At 41.5% G+C, this 18,967-nt stretch overlaps 1 protein-coding gene across 1 annotated transcript; it reads right to left on the minus strand.

The window, feature by feature from the left end:
* Positions 1-335: 335 nt before the first annotated feature.
* On the minus strand, positions 336-11,006 carry LOC113026635 (AT-rich interactive domain-containing protein 3B-like). The gene is made up of 9 exons (XM_026175648.2): positions 10,677-11,006; positions 9,391-10,026; positions 5,640-5,714; positions 5,417-5,489; positions 4,386-4,569; positions 3,324-3,574; positions 2,840-3,103; positions 2,650-2,739; positions 336-1,582 (listed from the first exon to the last, which is right to left on the minus strand). The coding sequence occupies exons 1-9, from the start codon at positions 10,701-10,703 to the stop codon at positions 1,443-1,445; spliced, it is 1,740 nt and encodes a 579-aa protein (XP_026031433.2). The 5' UTR covers positions 10,704-11,006; the 3' UTR covers positions 336-1,442.
* Positions 11,007-18,967: the final 7,961 nt, after the last annotated feature.

The raw sequence follows: 18,967 nt of genomic DNA on the forward strand, positions 1-18,967 counted from the left end.
CTACTCAAATCTGCCTGCTGTGTGCTGGTGAGCAGGTAGTGTGCTGCAGATTTTAAGAGCTTTTAGAGAGACGGATTAGCTGTCTGTTGTGCAAAAAACCCCAAACAAAAACAAACTATATGAGAGTAATGAGAACTAAAATAAGTGGGGTCTGTAAGCTACAAGATGAGCTGAAACTCAGTGAAAAGTCAGTTTTTTCTTTTAAAACTTGAAATGCATTGTGATCAACATTTATTTTCAAACAATTACAAAACTACATGCTATCTGCAATCAGAGACTAGCCTCTGTGTCAAAAGTCTGAAGACATATTCGAAGTGCAAAGAAAGAAAACGGTATTTTTACAGCACACAAGATTCATTTTATTCCTCATCCCTACATTTACAGGAAACATGTTAATCCAACAGAGCTGAAAGCCAACCTTTTTAAAAAAAAAAAAAAATCCCAGTGGCATTTGTTTGTGATCATGTGTGTACGTGATTGTCCATTTACAGTTTATTTCAACAAATGAACACATGCGGCATTAAGCACCGCATATTTCTCTGAGGACTGAGGTAGCACCGTTTCAGTGTTCACGTTGAGGTCATTAATGATACATTCTCTGCATTTACACTAATATAAAACAGCAATATGACAAGACATACATATAAGATAACAGTGAGTCCAGAGGATATTCCTGAGTCCAGAAGAAAGTAGTCTGAGAAACTTGCCACCATGGGAAGTCAACTGAGGTAAATGTGTCACTTTCTGCATACAACACCCAGCAGAAACATCGCCTCCGAGTTACTTGAAATAAATGTTCTGTCATTTTGAGGCCTCGCCAAATGAATAAATAACAATAAAGCAAAAATGAATAAACATCTCCCCTGAAATTCACTTTGATTCTTTAGGAGTTGCGATATTTCTGTGGAAACTGATGTTCTACATTTTCTATGAAAGCAGTTACACAAAGTAAAAACTTTTGCTCAAGGTAAACTGAAAGCTTACCAAGAGGAATACAAAATGGCTTCAAGTAGCTATGACACTGAACTAAGGCTTTTTGGTCTTCACTAGCTGCTCTTTGGCAACCACATTGTTGTACTGATGGAAAAGGCAGCTACGGAACGGCTTTTACACCTACAAACGTAGCTGACGTTCAAAGAGCCGTAGCAATTATTTTGCATTAACGATACTTCTGGACAAACCTGTAGCCCTTTATGCCAGAAAGCTACCATGTTTGAAAATTCTTCTTCTAACAGGCACTAAGGTAAACTGAAACTATATTAAAATAAGCTTGAGGATAGAGGTCAAAAATGTTGACATTACACTATTAAAGTAATAGAAGGTTTCCTGTGTTGTGGCAGAGAATCCGTGGAGTTCATCCAGTTCTTGTCTGACAAGAGAAGTAAATGGTGTGGTGCACTGTGTAATCATTATGCTCCGGACAGATTAAAAAGCCAGTGATTTTAACTTGGTCCCTTTGAGGAGGTGGGAGATGAGGAGGTGGAACTTTGTGCGGAGGAAAAAGCGCTGAAACCACTTGTTCCTGCTGGAGTTACGTTCTGTGACGACACAGAAGCAGCCGACTTCTGGGCAAACAGTTTTCCTAAAGAAGACAACGGCATAAATGACTGTCAGTTACAAAGAACTCACGGTGCAAAGGGCAATTGAAAAAGAAAGTTTTTACAGGAGTCTAAAAAACAGAGTCCACCTCGTGATTCGGTAGCTTGTAGAACAAGCTCTAGCAGTAATAAGTTCAAGTGTCTCACATCGTTATTTATTGCAGGCATTCATTTATGCACAGCTCTCTTAAGGTCCCGCCACAGTGGGTGGAGGTCTGGACTTTGACTGGACCATTGCGACACCTTGATTCTTTTGTTTTTCAGCCACGCCGTTTGCCGTTTGCTGCTGTGCTTGAGGTCATTGTCCTGTTACATGACCTACTTTCAGCCAAGCTTTAGCTCACAGACAAACGGCTTCATATTTGTTGAGACTTCTAATTGTCCTGTGATGATGTAACTGAGGCCTGTAGAGTCTGAGATGTGGCATGTGGATTCCTTGCCTTTTCTTTGAGTATTAAACAGCCTGAACTGCATGAAAAGACTGTCGTTTTTGTATCAACTAGGTGTTTTATTCACAAAGAATTGGTCTCTGCCTTGTCTGTTTTTGTCATTTCTTCCGACGTGGAATATGTTGATATCATGACTATAGAAGTCAGGGTTGTTAACTAGTACACAGTTAGTTTTTAGGAATTCTGACATGATTTTAATAAAATGCCTTAACTGGTAAATGTCTACCGTTGGTATCTGAATCTGTTCGTTGATATCTAGGATCAAGACTTCCTCTTCTGCATGTGACTCATTTATTAAAGTAGATCCATTTTTAAAAGAAAAATAAAACGCTAAATTGTAGTCAAACAATAGCCGTTTGTGTTGCAGTTCAGCAAACACAATCCCTCTTTTGCTCTTGACAAAGGCCATTTACCCTCATACAACCAAAGACATGAAATGTTATTGGTCAGTGGAACTGGTACTACAAGTGCAGTACACATACTGCTTATTTCTTTCACTGTAGATATCAATTAACTTAGTTCATCACCATGTGCGCTTGTTCCTCTACATTAGTGTCACGCACCAAAGAAGACACGCTTCCTTTACAGGTTTCATAACTCACCTGAGTAAACAGTGCCGTTGACCTCCACAGACACGCTGATACTGGCCGCTCCATTAGTGGAGAGATTCAGCGACAGATCGTGTTTGCTTTCTGACAGAGGAAAAACAAAAATTCCAGTGAAGGGTCGGTTCCAGAATAAGCATGCTATGATGTTCAGCCATGACAGAGGTCAAAGGAGAAGCAAACTCACCGTTGCCAAGTTTGAGGTTCATGGGGGTAAAGTGAGAGGCCATAGCCAGGAGGTTTTGTTGGAGTGCCTGCTGCATGAGGCGCTGCTGCTCCTCAGCGAGGCGCATCATTTTCTTCTCTGGGCTGTCAGCTACAGCTCCACCTGCTCCTTGCTCCAACCTCTCTCTAAGATGCTCAAATGTGGCAGCTTGTGCCAGCTGCTGCTGTTGCTGCCCCAGTGCCAGAGCCATGGGCAGCTGGGTTACAACAGGGGTGGGGGACTCATCTGATTGGAAACAAAAAAAAAGATGAAGAAATTATTATGTTCATAAGAAGTTTGAAAAATTATATATTTATTATTCACGATTCATGATTACTGGAAAACAAAATGATTATCAGTGTGCTAAATTTGCATTGCAGGGCTTGCCTATCCTAAACACTATAAAGAGGCTTAGATTGTATCTGTTGTAAAATATGATCATTTTAGAAAAGAAAATGCGCCGTACCTATGCTTCTCTTTAAATGCGGACTAGCGGAGATATTGCGGCCATTGTGCGTGGTCGGAACACTCTGCATATTGGGTGAAGACAGTAGTGCATGTGGAGCAGAGCCTGGGGAGGGGGAGTAGCGGTACAGACTACTGGTGTAGCTGGGACGCCGGCCTTCTCTGCGGTTGCTATCGATGGCCGCCTGTAGCTCACCCGGAGAGCTCAGGCCTTTCTTCTCGCACTCAAAAGGATACAGATACTTCATATACCTGCAGGTGGAAAGTTTCACGGGTTTTCCATCCATTTTCCACAAAAACATTTTTAATTATTTGCAAATATGAAGGATAAAGCAGATGGTTCCCTTTTCAAGTCTTTATCTACAAAATGCTAAGATCTATTAATTGTATGGTTCTTTAGGGAGCAGTTAGTGGAAGTCCACATTTTTGCCAGCAAATGAGCTAAAACATGGAGATTCTAGCAAAAGTGTGGTTGTTCCTGTGGTAGTAATGTTGGTTAGCCACCCAGTCCAAATCTTAATGAATGCTGGGTGAACTGGTATTATATTCTGTGGAGATATCCACGGGATAAATCCCTCTGTTTGCTTAAATACCACCTTAACAACAAAGCTCCTGTTTTTCTGTGAAATGCTTCAACAGCTACATGATTTATTGCCATGAATGCAATTTTCAGCCTCCCCCCCCACTACTTTTCTTTCTAGCTGACTGCCTGCAAAAGCCTCCTGTGAAGACCTACAAAGCCACAAGCATAAGACTCTGCAGACTGTTATCTTTTAAAATTACAGACTTTGCAAACCATAAAAATACATATCTGATCGGCTAGTCAGAAACAAAGTGAGCAAAGGTTTCATTTACGCAAATTATAGTTATGTTCTTGCAGCATTATGGTGTTCAGAGAATGATTACATTTCATCATTTTTAAAATAACAGAGTCACAAATATGTGCTAGCTCTTGAAAATATATTCAGCATTTTTGGAGTAATTTATAGTCTAACCAATACAATCATTTAGCAAGCCGATTGTTGATCAAAAAAATCTGCCAAAACACCTGAGAGAAACCTACTGGGTGCGTAAGGTGAAGGCCGCACTGGTGATTGATGTGGGGAGACTGAGGCCTTTGGTGATCTCCCTCCATATCTTCTTGTTAATAACCTCCACCAGGCCTCCTTTCTCTGTCACAAGCTTGTAAAGCTTGTACAAGTCCAGCACCTGTTTTGCCATGATGGGGATGCGATTCACAGGAGTTCCTGGATAAATAACAGAATGCATTGAAATGTCGCTAAACAAGAACGGGTCTTGTGAACAACGTGAGGCAGAAGCAGAGGACGCGAGCATCTTCTGAGCGGCACACCTGAGGGCCTTAGGTCAGAGTTAGATAATGTGGCTTAGCATGTTTAATCTGCGCGGACAGAGTTGTCAAATGAAGCTAGTTTCAGATGTGAGGCGGTGGGGGTGGGGATAATCCACAACAACAGCTTTGTTGATGCATTGATCTAAGTGCAAGGAGAGGGGCTATGTTAGAGTCAACAGCGCCAGCAGGCCAAACTGACCCTTCCGGTCCCGATTTGGAGAAAAGCCAATTAATGAAGCCAGCTAAAAAGCAGTTGTAGAAATCAGATTACTTTGTGCTTAAGATGAACACAGACACACATGCACATTTTGCATGGCAATGACCTTGCCCCACATAAGTGAAGATTAGTGAACATGTTGCACTTCTTCTTGGATTTGTTTCCACAAACAACAAATCCTAATCTTGGGATTTGTGGAAACAAATCCCAATCTGTATGAAAGTCTTTAACCAAGTGGCTAAATCCAGGGATGAAGATGCAGAAGTGCTGAAAAAGAGACTCAACACATCTAGACTCTTGTGGTAAAAAGCAGAAATAGGGAGGATTACAACCTCAGTCTGGGTTTCCACAGTTAGCTTCCCCATGTATGATGTGCTCCTGTTTTTGGTGAGTTTAATTGTAAGAGTTAATCTCTATATTAATGGTACTTACCTTAGTTAGCTGATACTAGGTGACACAACTTTGCACCCAAAACTGCCTTGTCCAAATATCGACAATGTAAAAAATGAAAGGTTTTGAACCTCACCTCGTTTCTGCATAAAGACAAAGAGTTCGTCGAGAAACTCCTTCCGTTGTGGGTCATTATCCAGTTCATAAAGCTAGAGGATCACACACACACACACACACACACACACACACACACACACACACACACACACACACACACACACACACACACACGGCAATAAACTGTTAGTCTGTAGTTTCTTCAGTTATTTGACATGTTTACTTCTACCACATATATGAACCTTGGCAAAGTCCCGAGATGGTTCTCCTCTTATTTTAATGCCGTCAGTCTCCTCTGCCCACATGGCACTTCCTCTCTGTTCACACAATAACAGAAAGACACATTAAGAAAATCATTTCCAACTAGCTGCTGCAGGATAAAAGTCGTTATTCTGCTTAAAGAGTACCAAATTCTATAGTGACATAATAATAAAAACAGGTCATTATTCAAACACTGGTGTTGCCGTTTTTCTAAGTGAGATACTTGGAGTACTCCCAAGTACACCATCAGACTGTCCTTTGGTAAACACATGATTACTGTAAATATCTGACTGGGCCATGACAAATACAATGGAGATCAATTAAATGAGCCGTGCTGTACTGGAAGATTAATGTGACATGTTATTCTTCCACCACCTCATCAACGTAGCAAAGGTTGCAAATGTGAGTGGAGGGCAGCCTGAGTGCAGCTGAGTGGAAAGGCCTGCTGAGCTGGTTATCCCACTAATATGCACTGAGTGTAGCATTGTAGTGCAAGTAAGTAAAACCCTTTAATGTGACATTAATTATGTTTTTCCTCCCTGAAGAAATTACAAATTCATTTCTATATGCATCTTATGAAAAGCCATCGCAGCCTTGCCTTCTGTCAGTTCTTGCGGGTGTGTGCCTTTTGGTTCGCGCTTGTGTTTTATATTAACATGTTTTATATTAAAACAAGGAGGAGTCGTTTAGACAACAAAAGCTCATAACATGTTTTTGTATTTAACCGCATCAAAAACCTTCCATTCTTATGTTTTAATCAAAATAACAGGCTTGTTTTGTCTTTTTCGCATTTAGCCTTTTACTTGATATTTTGTGTTTAACTGTATCATTTTGCCTTCATAAACACATACCTATTCACTGAATGTTTGGTATGGTAATAATGTCAGCCCGGAGTCTAAAAGCCATAACATATAAGCCTTTGTTTCTCTGATTAGCCAGTTGAGAAGCGATTATCATTTGGCTTTCGCTCCAGCTGTAACCGTCCTTGTGTTTACAGTAAAAACAGAAAGGCAAACTGCAGATACCAACGCATATCAACAGCAGGCTGAAAGTGAACCCCAGTGGTTCTCTTTGACGTCAGCTCCACAGCATCACTAACGTTTATTACAACCAACTTAAAACTGGACTTTCATTTCACTACTAATAACTGTGTAAGACTAAACACTGTCACATTAGTCTTGTACACAGTTTAATAGCTTCAGTTGTTTGTATTCTATTGAAACTTTGATTTAACCACAAACCCATTACTTCTATTGAGCTTACCAGCTTTTATATGCACACGAGGCATCAGCTTTTCCAACTTTTATCCATTAACTAGTCATCGAAACATTGCAGCCAGCTCTTTCAACCAACTATCCATTACTTTTAATCATTTCCATCCTTTAAATATTATACCAACCTCCTTGACTGTAAATCTATTACATACAACAATATACATTTTAAATATTGAGCTATTCTAAGTATTAGCAGCGCTTTCACAAAGCATGCACCTTGAATTTCCACTCTGATGACCCTCATCTTGGTAGGAAATCACTGTAACAAACTCTTATAAAAACCAGCTTGTGCTCTGGTAACCATTTCCAGTTTCTTGCGGGTAAACTGGTCAAACTCGTCCCAGAGGTTACCAAGCTGTTGACACATCCAACAGATTGGCCTTAGAATTTCTAATCAAGGACTTTTACGCCTTCAGCAGAAACACTATTGAAGATCTTTTCAGCATCAAATCGAAATAAAACCCTCCCCCCTTCCTTATTGATGAGCAAGTGAGACCTACTGTGGATCTGTTAACAAAGAGCTTTCAGTTAATTGCTCACAGAGCTTTCACACATCCCAGCCTGGCAGTCCTGATAGTATTCAGTATGTAGGTCAGGAAAAAAGGGTTTCTTTTGTTTTGTTAAAGAGGCAAGTTTTATTTATGTGATTTTTTTCCAACATATTTAAATTCAATGAAATTTAAATGCATATTACTTCAAAGTAAAAGTCTGTCTTGTCAACCAGTCGTGACCAAAATCAAGGCTGACATTCAAATAGTGAAATGTTAATACTAACCGACTGCCCCCTATAATGAGCTTCATTAAAATCATTCAGTTTCTCCAACAGGGCAAAAGTGAAAACTCACCCCTCTCCAAATCTCAATGCAGCGACAGGGGTCCCACATTTGTTTTTAGCCGAATCAAATTATTGGCCCTTTAATCCCCCCAGGAAGTCAAGATCATTTATCTGGCTCCTCGCTGTGCTGCAAGCTTGAATGAACAGGGGCTCTTTATCCCCACCTGAGCTACATTTAAAGGCTTACAGTGAGACTGCACATAAGGAGTGAACAATGGCTGTCCGGCGTGATGAGGCTTGAAACGCATGTCAAGATTTTCAAAGATATTTCGGTAATGAATTGAACTAAAGAAAAAGAAGATAAAGACGCCGTAGAGCACGGCACAATTGTAAGGTGAAAAGAGCAGCTATTTCAACCAGCCACCGATTAACTTGCAAAAGAGCCACTTCAAGCTTGTGGACTTGTTAACATGGTTGTTGGATAAGAAAGCTTAATAGGCAACCAGTCAACATGAGCTCCACTTTGAGTTTCAGCTGCAAAAACCCCCAAAACAAAACAAAAAACCCACAAAAAACACCTATTTCTTACACAAAGAAAAGAAGAATTCTAGCTCAGTGTGGTTACTCATATTTACAACCCTGCTAAGAATCAATAATACTGCCAACAAAAATGAAAACCAGACTAAAAGACTTTTCATCAAGTAAATCCCAATATAATTAAATATGACAAAGAATACTTTCTGCAGTTAATTTGACAACTTACAAAGATCCTCACAGATCTGAGTCACAGCAAAGGCCTTGCACAAATTCGTTCTAATTTTAGGGCTGTGAGATGTTTCTGACTTTTCAGCAAAAACAAAAACAGAAAGCAAACCATTTAACAGACACACACTTAAGCCTTTCCACCACAGTCTCTCACAACTCTCATTACTGCGCTTAAACTAAAACAAAATGTTCTTTATTGCTGCAGGCTTGGCTTGCTGGCCTGTGAAAAGGCCAGCAAGCCACTGCAGTGGCCGTATAATGTATTGATTATTTTCAGTGAAATTAAGCTGCCATTTAGTGTTGCCCAGCGACGCCTCAGTTATGCAAAGCCATCTGCAAGACTACAGTAACATCTGGGCCTGGATGTTTGTACTTCCACATTTGACTTAAACCAAAAATCAGACAAAGAGGAAGAAAAAAAAAAAAACTCTGAATAATGTGTAAAACTCTGGGTAATGGTATCAAAAGGACCATTCTTCTCCTGTGAAACAACTGCAAGTAAATTTTACGGTTAGCAGTTTGCATGGTGAGCCACAACCCAGCTGTCCCTGCACCTACAGCCCTCATTAATCAGTGCATTATATTGACGTGGCAGCCCTTTTTCATGTAGAGACGAACCAATCAGCTTGCTCCCCAAAAGAAGGGGAAAAGACAACAGCTGGACACTGAACTCATACAGTTGCAATTTAAATTCAATCCATGGCTACATTTAAAGAAAATCTGACTGATCTGCTCTCATTTCAAGTCCAAATCTCTGGCCTGGAAAGTAATTAAGATGTGCATCTGGCCAAAAAAAGCGCACCTTCCTTCCCGTACATCAGGAGGGAAACCAGGCAGCAGTGAGGAAGGTCAACAATTAAGGCAGAACATACGTATACACACAAAATAACAATTACAGATGTGCATTTTCTCTCTTACCCGTTTCACTGACTCATCAAAGCCCCAGTCAGCAAAGCCATTCGCTGACGCGAAGGCATGATGACCCGCCGGTGACGTCAGATTCTTTTCCATGTGCTCTTGTTTTTTTCCTGAAGGTGGAGATTCAGACGTTTGCTTCCCAGCCACTGATGGAGATGTAGAATAAGGCTGGAAGGGAAAATGCGATACATGCTGGAGTCGGGGCTTCTTTGCCTGTTGATGAGAATTGTTCTCCTCCTCCTCCTTCTCCTCCTCCTCTTCCTCGCCCATGTCTTCCTCCTCGTTGTTCTCCTGAGAAGTCAACATCTCCTGTTCCTCATCTTCTGAGTTTCCATCCTCCTCTGCCTCTGGATCCACTCCGCTCAGATGATTATTCAAGGCCTGCTGGAGTCCTGGATTGCTCTGTCCATCTACTCTTTCAAACAATGTAGAGTCTGGTCTTGAAAACGAGGCTCTTGCTGCGGCAGCTTGTTGAGCAAACAGGAGCTGAGCATGAAGAAGCTGCTTCTCCTGCAGGCTCATCTCCAGCTTTGCTTCTTGTTGTTTCTGCAGATGCTCCATCACCACCTCCAGCTTCACGCCGGCTGGACAGGACTGTGAACACCCAGCTGAACTTCCAACCTCTGATAGGTTGGACTGAGGAGAAAAACACAAATCACTAATGGCAGAACTTTAATGAGAAATTTTAATATCTTAAAAAAAAAAAAAAACAAGATAAAAAACTGTGTATGATGTGATTAACATGTTTTAATACCCAGCAGCACTTAGGTGGCCTACTCCAGAACAATAAACATGGTCAAAAATGCTTGCAGAGGCAAATTAAACATAATTAAATACAAGATATTAATCATGTTTTTTTTTCTTCTTCAAGTTAAGGTAGACTACCTTTGGTAATCGGGAAGAGTGGACATCAGAGAGCTCATTAAAGGGCGATAAAGTTGAATAAACAGTTTAATAAACAAACACAAAAAGCGTAAATTTCTATTAAAACACATTTTTACATGGGGCCAAATATCTCTCTCATTTACAAGTTCAATAGTCGCAATTTGCTTAAGGGTCCTCGGAGTAGGTTATTTCACAACGGGTTTCGTCGTTTTTATTGGACACATGGATGAAATTTAACTTCACATAAAGCTTCAAACTTGTTGCCCTTGCGGGGAATGACAGGGGGAGCTTTAAAAAGCATAAATTATCATAGTAACGTCCACTTTTGTCCCATTTTGCTTTGTTACTGTAACGAACACGAGTGGGTGAGCTACGAAAGAGTCGTCGATAGGCTTACTCACCATTTGCGCCTTTGAATAATTCATCATCGCCAACAGGTCTCGTGAAGTTCTTGCTTTTTTCCTTCGCCAGAAGTTAATCGCATCTCATGACCACTTTCTCCTTTTTTTTAAAGTAGAGAAACACAAAACAAAAACCCCTCCTGTCGATCAAATGTGGTTTAAAGCCCCTCGCTGTGTGAAGGCTGGAGTAATGGGAGCTGGAGGAGGGGTAAATACTGCTGTGCTTCACCTCCCTGCGGTCACTCGCAGAGCACACAAACTAAAATATCTTCGATTGTCTGCGAGTGAGTGGCGCACACCCCCAACTTGGATGAATGGAAAACCCGCCCCGTGCGCAAAGATCGTAAAGTGCTTTATCGCTTCCAGCTATGTGTATCTTCCCACCCACTTCTCAAGGAAATCCCACCCCAAAGCAGAATCCATTGCTGATTCTTACAAAGGTGATGTGACCTTTACCATTGAAATAAATCAATAAGATAAAACAACGCGTCAAACTAGTGAAGCCGTCTTTCCTTTATTAATAGTTTTTGCATTAGGGCCGAATTAAATCATTTTGGGAGAACCTCATGACAAAGCGTGAAACGCAAAGTGTGTGTTTTTATTCTGATCAGATATCTCCAGTGAATTCTTCCTGTACTCAGTGCACCACTATCATGTAAACACTCACTTCTGTTTCCAGGGCCAATAACAGGGTTGTTTCAGTAGGCTGGCACATGAACAGATCAAGAACCAGCCTGTGGGTCCAATTCTATCAGAAGTAAATGCAAAACCAACCACTTGGAAACTGGTTGAAAAATATAATTGTGTACAGAGCTCCTGCCTCCACAACCCGTGAGCCCATAAGCCCATCTGTAATTGGTCGAGAAAGCAGCAGATAGATTACTAACAAGCACATCACCCCTATTCTTCCTTCTCTTTATTGGCTTCCAGTCAAATTAACAAATCATCTTAAAATGGTATTAATTACATATAAACTTATATGGACAGCCTGCTGCATATATATTAGAGCTACTGAGACCTTATATCTGCCACCGACCTCTCTGATTTTCTGATCAGGGTCTCTTGAGGTTGTAGCTCGTAAATGTTGGAACAGCCTTTCTCCTGTTGGATGTCCTTGTTGGACTTTCTAGCAAAGTGAAAGTTCGTATTTAATATTCAACTACATTTTATTTATATGACACAAATCACAGTAACAGTAAACGCAAGTTGTCTCTACAACAGTACAGAGAAAACACCAACAATCAGACAGCCCACTATGAGCAAGCACTTGGCAAAAGTGGGAAGGAAAATCTCCCTCTTAACAGGAAGAAACCTCAGCAGAATTAGGTTTAAGGAGGGTCAGCCATCTGCCACAACAGGCTGTGGGTGAGGGGAGGGAGCCAGAGATTAAGAATACTAATGATTAAATACAGAGTGGTGTATAAACACAGAGAGTGAAAAGAGATGAGCGCATGTATATATGTAGATCAGCTTGTTAGTGTCGGTAATCGTGGTTGTAGGTATTGCCCGTAGTGCTGCATTAACATCATCTAGCAGACCTTCTGAGGGTACTTCACGTAATCTTGGTAACCGGCTACGGGGTATCCAGGTTTCAAGCTTGGCCATGATCCTATTTTTCAGGTCAGTTCCTCTCGCACTCAACGATCCTTCTCCTATCGCACTTGGGGCTATGTACCCAATCTCGGGTGGGGGTGATGATATCTCCCCCCTGACCTGGCGTCCTGACTCCTCCTTGCCGTAGCATTTGTGTTGTACCTCGTCAATCTCTAGCTGTGAGAGCAGTCCCTTCTTTCGAATGTTGGAACACTGAGCTACTAGTTGTTTTGCCGTCATTGTGGATGTTGGGTATCGAAGAATCCATAGGTCCCTCATCCTATTCATGTAGCCCCTTGCGTAGTAGCATTCCAACAACGCCCTGTTTTCGTCTCTTGCCCACCGATGCCTTCTTGTTCCAGTAGCCCACTTTTCGTCAGGGTGCCCTGGTTCCTCAACACCTGACGCGGACCTTGTTGATCCAGGCGACGTCCGAGCCGGCATGCCTTCATATTTATCTGTCTCGCTCATGTCTGCGGTAGGCTTGCTTAGCATAGGGGGTCTAGCCTTAGGACCCTTACTGGATACAGACGCCCCAGGCAGGAATCGAACTTGCGATCCTCTGTTCCAAAGGCGTGTAGTCTAACCACTACGCTATCCAACTGGAATGCCTAGAATTGTACAAGATCAATGGGACCCTAAGAGCCTTCATCAGGAACTCAATGGGGATGTGGCGTACAACACTAGAGGCCAACTCCAAGCCCATAGCACAAGTCACCATCAAGTGCGGGATCTACCAAGGAGATGCTCTGTCCCCACTGCTGTTCTGCATAGGCCTGAACCCCCTCAGTGAGATCATTAACAAGACTGGCTACGGATACCGACTACGGAACGGAGCAGTTGTCAGCCACCTCCTGTACATGGATGACATCAAGCTGTATGCCAAGAGTGAACGAGACATCGATTCACTGATCCACACTACCAGGCTATACAGCAATGACATTGGAATGTCGTTCGGACTGGAGAAGTGTAGTCGGATGGTAACAAAGAGACGGAAGGTAGTCAGAACTGAGGGGATTGAACTACCAGAAGGCAACATTGCAGACATAGAGGACAGTTACAAGTACTTGGGGATCCCGCAGGCAAATGGGAACCATGAAGAGGCCGCTAGAAAAGCTGCAACCACCAAGTACCTGCAGAGGGTCAGGCAAGTCCTGAGGAGTCAGCTGAATGGTAAGAACAAGATCCGGGCCATCAACACGTACGCCCTGCCCGTGATCAGGTACCCTGCTGGGGTAATAGGCTGGCCAAAGGAGGAGATAGAAGCCACTGACATAAAGACAAACGGTATGTACCACCGGCAGATAGAGGAGGTGGCTGATATCCAGAAATCCTACCAGTGGCTGGACAAAGCTGGACTGAAAGACAGCACAGAGGCACTAATCATGGCAGCACAAGAACAAGCTCTGAGCACAAGATCCATAGAGGCTGGGGTCTATCACACCAGGCAAGACCCCAGGTGCAGGCTGTGTAAAGATGCCCCAGAGACAATCCAGCACATAACAGCAGGGTGCAAGATGCTAGCAGGCAAGGCATACATGGAACGCCATAACCAAGTGGCCGGCATAGTGTACAGGAACATCTGTGCCGAGTATAACCTGGAAGTCCCGAGGTCAAAATGGGAGATGCCCCCAAGGGTGGTGGAGAATGACCGAGCTAAGATCCTGTGGGACTTCCAGATACAGACGGACAAAATGGTGGTGGCTAACCAACCGGACATAGTGGTGGTAGACAAACAGAAGAAGACGGCCGTAGTGATCGATGTAGCGGTTCCGAATGACAGCAATATCAGGAAGAAGGAACACGAGAAGCTGGAGAAATACCAAGGGCTCGAGAGGATGTGGAGGGTGAAGGTAACGGTGGTCCCCGTGGTAATCGGAGCACTAGGTGCGGTGACTCCCAAGCTAGGCGAGTGGCTCCAGCAGATCCCGGGAACAACATCGGAGATCTCTGTCCAGAAGAGCGCAGTCCTGGGAACAGCTAAGATACTGCGCAGGACCCTCAAGCTCCCAGGCCTCTGGTAGAGGACCCGAGCTTGAAGGATAAACCGCCCGCAGGGGCGTGCTGGGTGTTTTATATATATATATATATATATATATATGTATATATATATATATATATATATATATATATATGTATGTATGCATGTATATGTATGTATGTATGTATGTATATATGTATATGTATGTATATGTATGTATGCATGTATATGTATGTATGTATGTATGTATGTATATATGTATGTATATATGTATATGTATGTATATGTATGTATGCATGTATATATATATATATATTGTTCAATTGGAACAAAAGAAGCATGAGAAAAAAAACCACTACTTTCTTGATCAAGACAAGAGTAAAAGAAAGAAATACCTCTCAAAGTAAACGAGGATGACCTCCTGACCTCTCCCTCGGGAGATGCTTTATGTTACTGAGGTACCAGTCACTAATCCAATGTTTTAGTGGCAAACGAGGCAGTGGGGCAATTTTGCACAGCTTACATACATCAGGCTCACCATGCAACAAATAATACACAGCTTAAAGGTGTTTAATGGCTAGTCTGTGCTTGTTGTTTGTCAGTCTGTTCACAAACATTTCTTAACCAGATAAGCTGTCAGTCCAGTGTGGCAGTATTGCAAAAACAAAGATGTGTGCATTTGCTTTCTTCTGTGATATTTCCTGGTCTGTAAGAGACGCTCTGACTCTGTTGTACATGGAAACAATCTGTCTTTTTATGGTGTGGTTTTGGGGAATAATTCCATTGTTTTTAACCAGTGGTGTTTGGTAGGGCAAAAATAACGTCTTACACGTCCTTTGTTTTATGTTCACATTTAGAAAGTACAGGAGCTAGGGAGCAGTAAGATGTGCATAAAAGCACTGAAACATTAAGAGCTATTATTCCCAGTGAATCATATCCTTTTTCTCCCGTTGGCGGGGCATTAAAAAGGGCCATTCAAATTTGAGATAGCAGTGCCACCCCTGTCCCCAGCTGGTGCCACACCCCTGCTGTTTTCCAATAACCATTCAACACATTTATTTATGAAGGAACTCTGAAGTAACTAAACTCTTCAAGCAGTGCCAGCAGGAGAAATGTCTCCTTTCTATAGTTGCCTGCTACGAAAAGCTAACTATAACTGTAATCTCGGCGCCTTGGTGAACATTTGATGCTCTGCTATTCTGAGCAGCAAAATACTACATGTGATTACTCTGCTTGCTCGGGGGAATCAGTGTCTATAGTTTCTCCCACCAGTCTAAATAAAGCTATTGGCTGATGCTGTTGATGTGAGCAGAACTCTTAGATTCAGCCATCGAATAAAGCTTTTGTAGACCTGTAGGTAATCACAAGCCAGACCAACTATATCTAAATATATATACATATATACATATATATACATATATATATATATGTGTATATATATATATATATATATATATATATATGTGTATATATATATATATATATGTGTGTATATATATATATATATATATATATATATATATATACATATATATATATATGTATATATATATATATATATGTATATATGTATATATATATGTATTAGGGGTGCAACGATATTCATATCGATATTGAACCGTTCGATACAGTGCTTTCGGTTCGGTACGCATATGTATCGAACAATACAAAATTTTTAATTTATTTTATCAACTTTCCTTCTGACGATGCTGTCTGTGTTGAGCGCTCAGTGAATCTGCGTTCGACTACTCCGCCTAGGCTCGACAGTGCAGCCTAGGCGGAGTAGTCAAACGCAGATTCACTGAGCACTCAACACAGACAGCATCGTCAGAAGGAAGAGCGCAGGGCATTCAGATCTGGCGTTTGGAATTATTTTGGTTTTCATGTGACGTATGACCCTGAAGGTAAGCGAGTCATGGACTAAAGTAAAACAGTATGTTTGCCATGCAATGCTCAATTACATGGGTGGGAGCTAGTGTGTTAGCGCAGTTAGCTCGTTAACATGTTGGCCATCTAGCCCCATGCAGGGGCGATCGGCGGTAGCTCGTTAACGGAGATTTGCCGTGTTGTGGCGTTAAGGTCATTTCAACGAGATTAACCTGAAAGCACTAGTGGGAACACAACGAATATGACTGCACATTTACGCCGACATCATCCTAGTGCAAAGACAAGTTGAAGCAGAAAAAAAACAAGCAAGCATGCTACTAACTTTAGCCGAGTCATTTAGACAGCTGTTAGCACATGATTCTCCTTATGTGTTTAATATGCTGCTGAGAATATAGCCCAGAAGAAGCGGATAGTATAGCTTTTATTTTGGAAAGAGCCATTTCTCTGTAATAAACTCTCTTTTCCAAAGATGAGTGATTCCTCAATCAGATACAGGGCTCGCAATATCGCTAGCCCGACGTCCCGGGGCTAGCGATCTTTTCAGTCGGCTACCAAAATCTATCTCTTCCCTGCCCGTCGGGCTATTGTAGGAAAAATATATGTCAATGCTTTTGCATTCTTTCAGAAATGTAGCTGGGTAATTATGTCATTGGCATCGGTGAGCCACTGTCAATATGTGACATATTGAAATCGTGTTTGAATTTGCGCTTGTTTTTTTGCTTTCACTTTGCAATCGTGCGAACTGTGTATAGAGAGCGACAGCACTGATCTGTGAGTGATGATAATTTGTGCACCAATTCCTCTGACATCGTCTTATTAATCGTTAGCTTACTATGCAAACATGACAAGTGAAATCTCCCGCAGCTTAAACATGTGAGAGGTTGATCACGCAGAGAATCGCTGAGCTTATGTGAGTGCGCGTGTAAAAGCAGCAGGATATATATTTGACTACGATGACCTGGATGACTGAGAACCTTCACAGACAGATATATATTTTAGTTCTGCTGAGCCAAACAAGACAGGTCAGGGTGAAGAAGTGACAGCCAAAGAAAAGCTTACCACAAAACGGAGAAGTTATGACAAATCAGACTATAAGGCAAAAAGAAAGTGCAGCTTTATGGTTTTATGGACAAAAGAATTTCTGTGGCTGCAATATGACTAGCTAAATAACCAGGGCTGCACATAAGTGGTCCGCAGGTGCGCATTCGCTGTCAAAATAAAAAACACGCACAAGGGTTAGGGTTAAATTTAAAAACTACTTTTGAGTTAAAATATATATTTATAATTTTAATAAATGACAAATTAAAAAGGCATGAACATTTTTTTTGTATCAAAAAAATATCGAACCGTGACACCAAAGTATCGAACCGAACCGAACCGTGAATTTTGTGTATCGTTGCACCCCTAATATATATATACATATATATATATATACATATATATATACATATATACATATACATACATATATATATATATACATATATATATATATATATATACGTATATATATATATATATACATATATATATATATATATACGTATATATATATATATATATATATACGTATATATATATATACGTGTATATATATATATATATATATACGTATATATATATATATACGTATATATATATATATACGTATATACAGTGGGGCAAAAAAGTATTTAGTCAGCCACCGATTGTGCAAGTTCCCCCACTTAAAATGATGACAGAGGTCAGTAATTTGCACCAGAGGTACACTTCAACTGTGAGAGACAGAATGTGGAAAAAAAATCCATGAATCCACATGGTAGGATTTGTAAAGAATTTATTGGTAAATCAGGGTGGAAAATAAGTATTTGGTCACCTCAAACAAGGAAAATCTCTGGCTCTCACAGACCTGTAACGTCTTCTGTAAGAAGCTTTTCTGTCCCCCACTCGTTACCTGTATGAATGGCACCTGTTTGAACTCATCATCTGTATAAAAGACACCTGTCCACAGCCTCAAACAGTCAGACTCCAAACTCCGCCATGGCCAAGACCAGAGAGCTTTCGAAGGACACCAGGAAAAGTATTGTAGACCTGCACCAGACTGGGAAGAGTGAATCTACAATAGGCAAGCAGCTTGGTGTGAAAAAATCAACTGTGGGAGCAATCATCAGAAAATGGAAGACATACAAGACCACTGATAATCTCCCTCGATCTGGGGCTCCACGCAAGATCTCATCCCGTGGGGTCAAAATGATCATGAGAACGGTGAGCAAAGATCCCAGAACCACACGGGGGGACCTGGTGAATGACCTGCAGAGAGCTGGGACCAAAGTAACAAAGGTCACCATCAGTAACACACTACAACGGCAGGGAATCAAATCCCGCAGTGCCAGACGTGTTCCGCTGCTGAAGCCAGTGCATGTCCAGGCCCGTCTGAAGTTTGCCAGAGAGCACATGGATGATACAGCAGAGGATTGGGAGAATGTCATGTGGTCAGATGAAACCAAAGTAGAACTTTTTGGTATAAACTCAACTCGTCGTGTTTGGAGGAAGAAGAATACTGAGTTGCATCCCAAGAACACCATACCTACTGTGAAGCATGGGGGTGGAAACATCATGCTATGGGGCTGTTTTTCTGCCAAGGGGACAGGACGACTGATCCGTGTTAACGACAGAATGAATGGGGCCATGTATCGTGAGATTTTGAGCCAAAACCTCCTTCCATCAGTGAGAACTTTGAAGATGAAATTAGGCTGGGTCTTCCAACATGACAATGATCCAAAACACACCGCCCGGGCAACAAAGGAGTGGCTCCGTAAGAAGCATTTGAAAGTCCTGGAGTGGCCTAGCC

The sequence above is a fragment of the Astatotilapia calliptera genome, chromosome 7 (genome assembly GCF_964374335.1).
Source record: "Astatotilapia calliptera chromosome 7, fAstCal68.1, whole genome shotgun sequence".
NCBI classification, from domain to species: Eukaryota; Metazoa; Chordata; class Actinopteri; order Cichliformes; family Cichlidae; genus Astatotilapia; species Astatotilapia calliptera.

Bases quoted from the DNA above. Each gene is read 5' to 3' on its own strand.
- LOC113026635 (XM_026175648.2), bottom strand. From the start codon at position 10,703: ATGATGAATTATTCAAAGGCGCAAATG. The intron at 5,715-9,390 runs GTAAGAGAGAAA...TTGTGTGAACAG, and splicing joins TTGATGAGTCAGTGAAACGG to AGAGGAAGTGCCATGTGGGC. The intron at 3,575-4,385 runs GTAGGTTTCTCT...TTCCACCTGCAG, and splicing joins GCCTTCACCTTACGCACCCA to GTATATGAAGTATCTGTATC.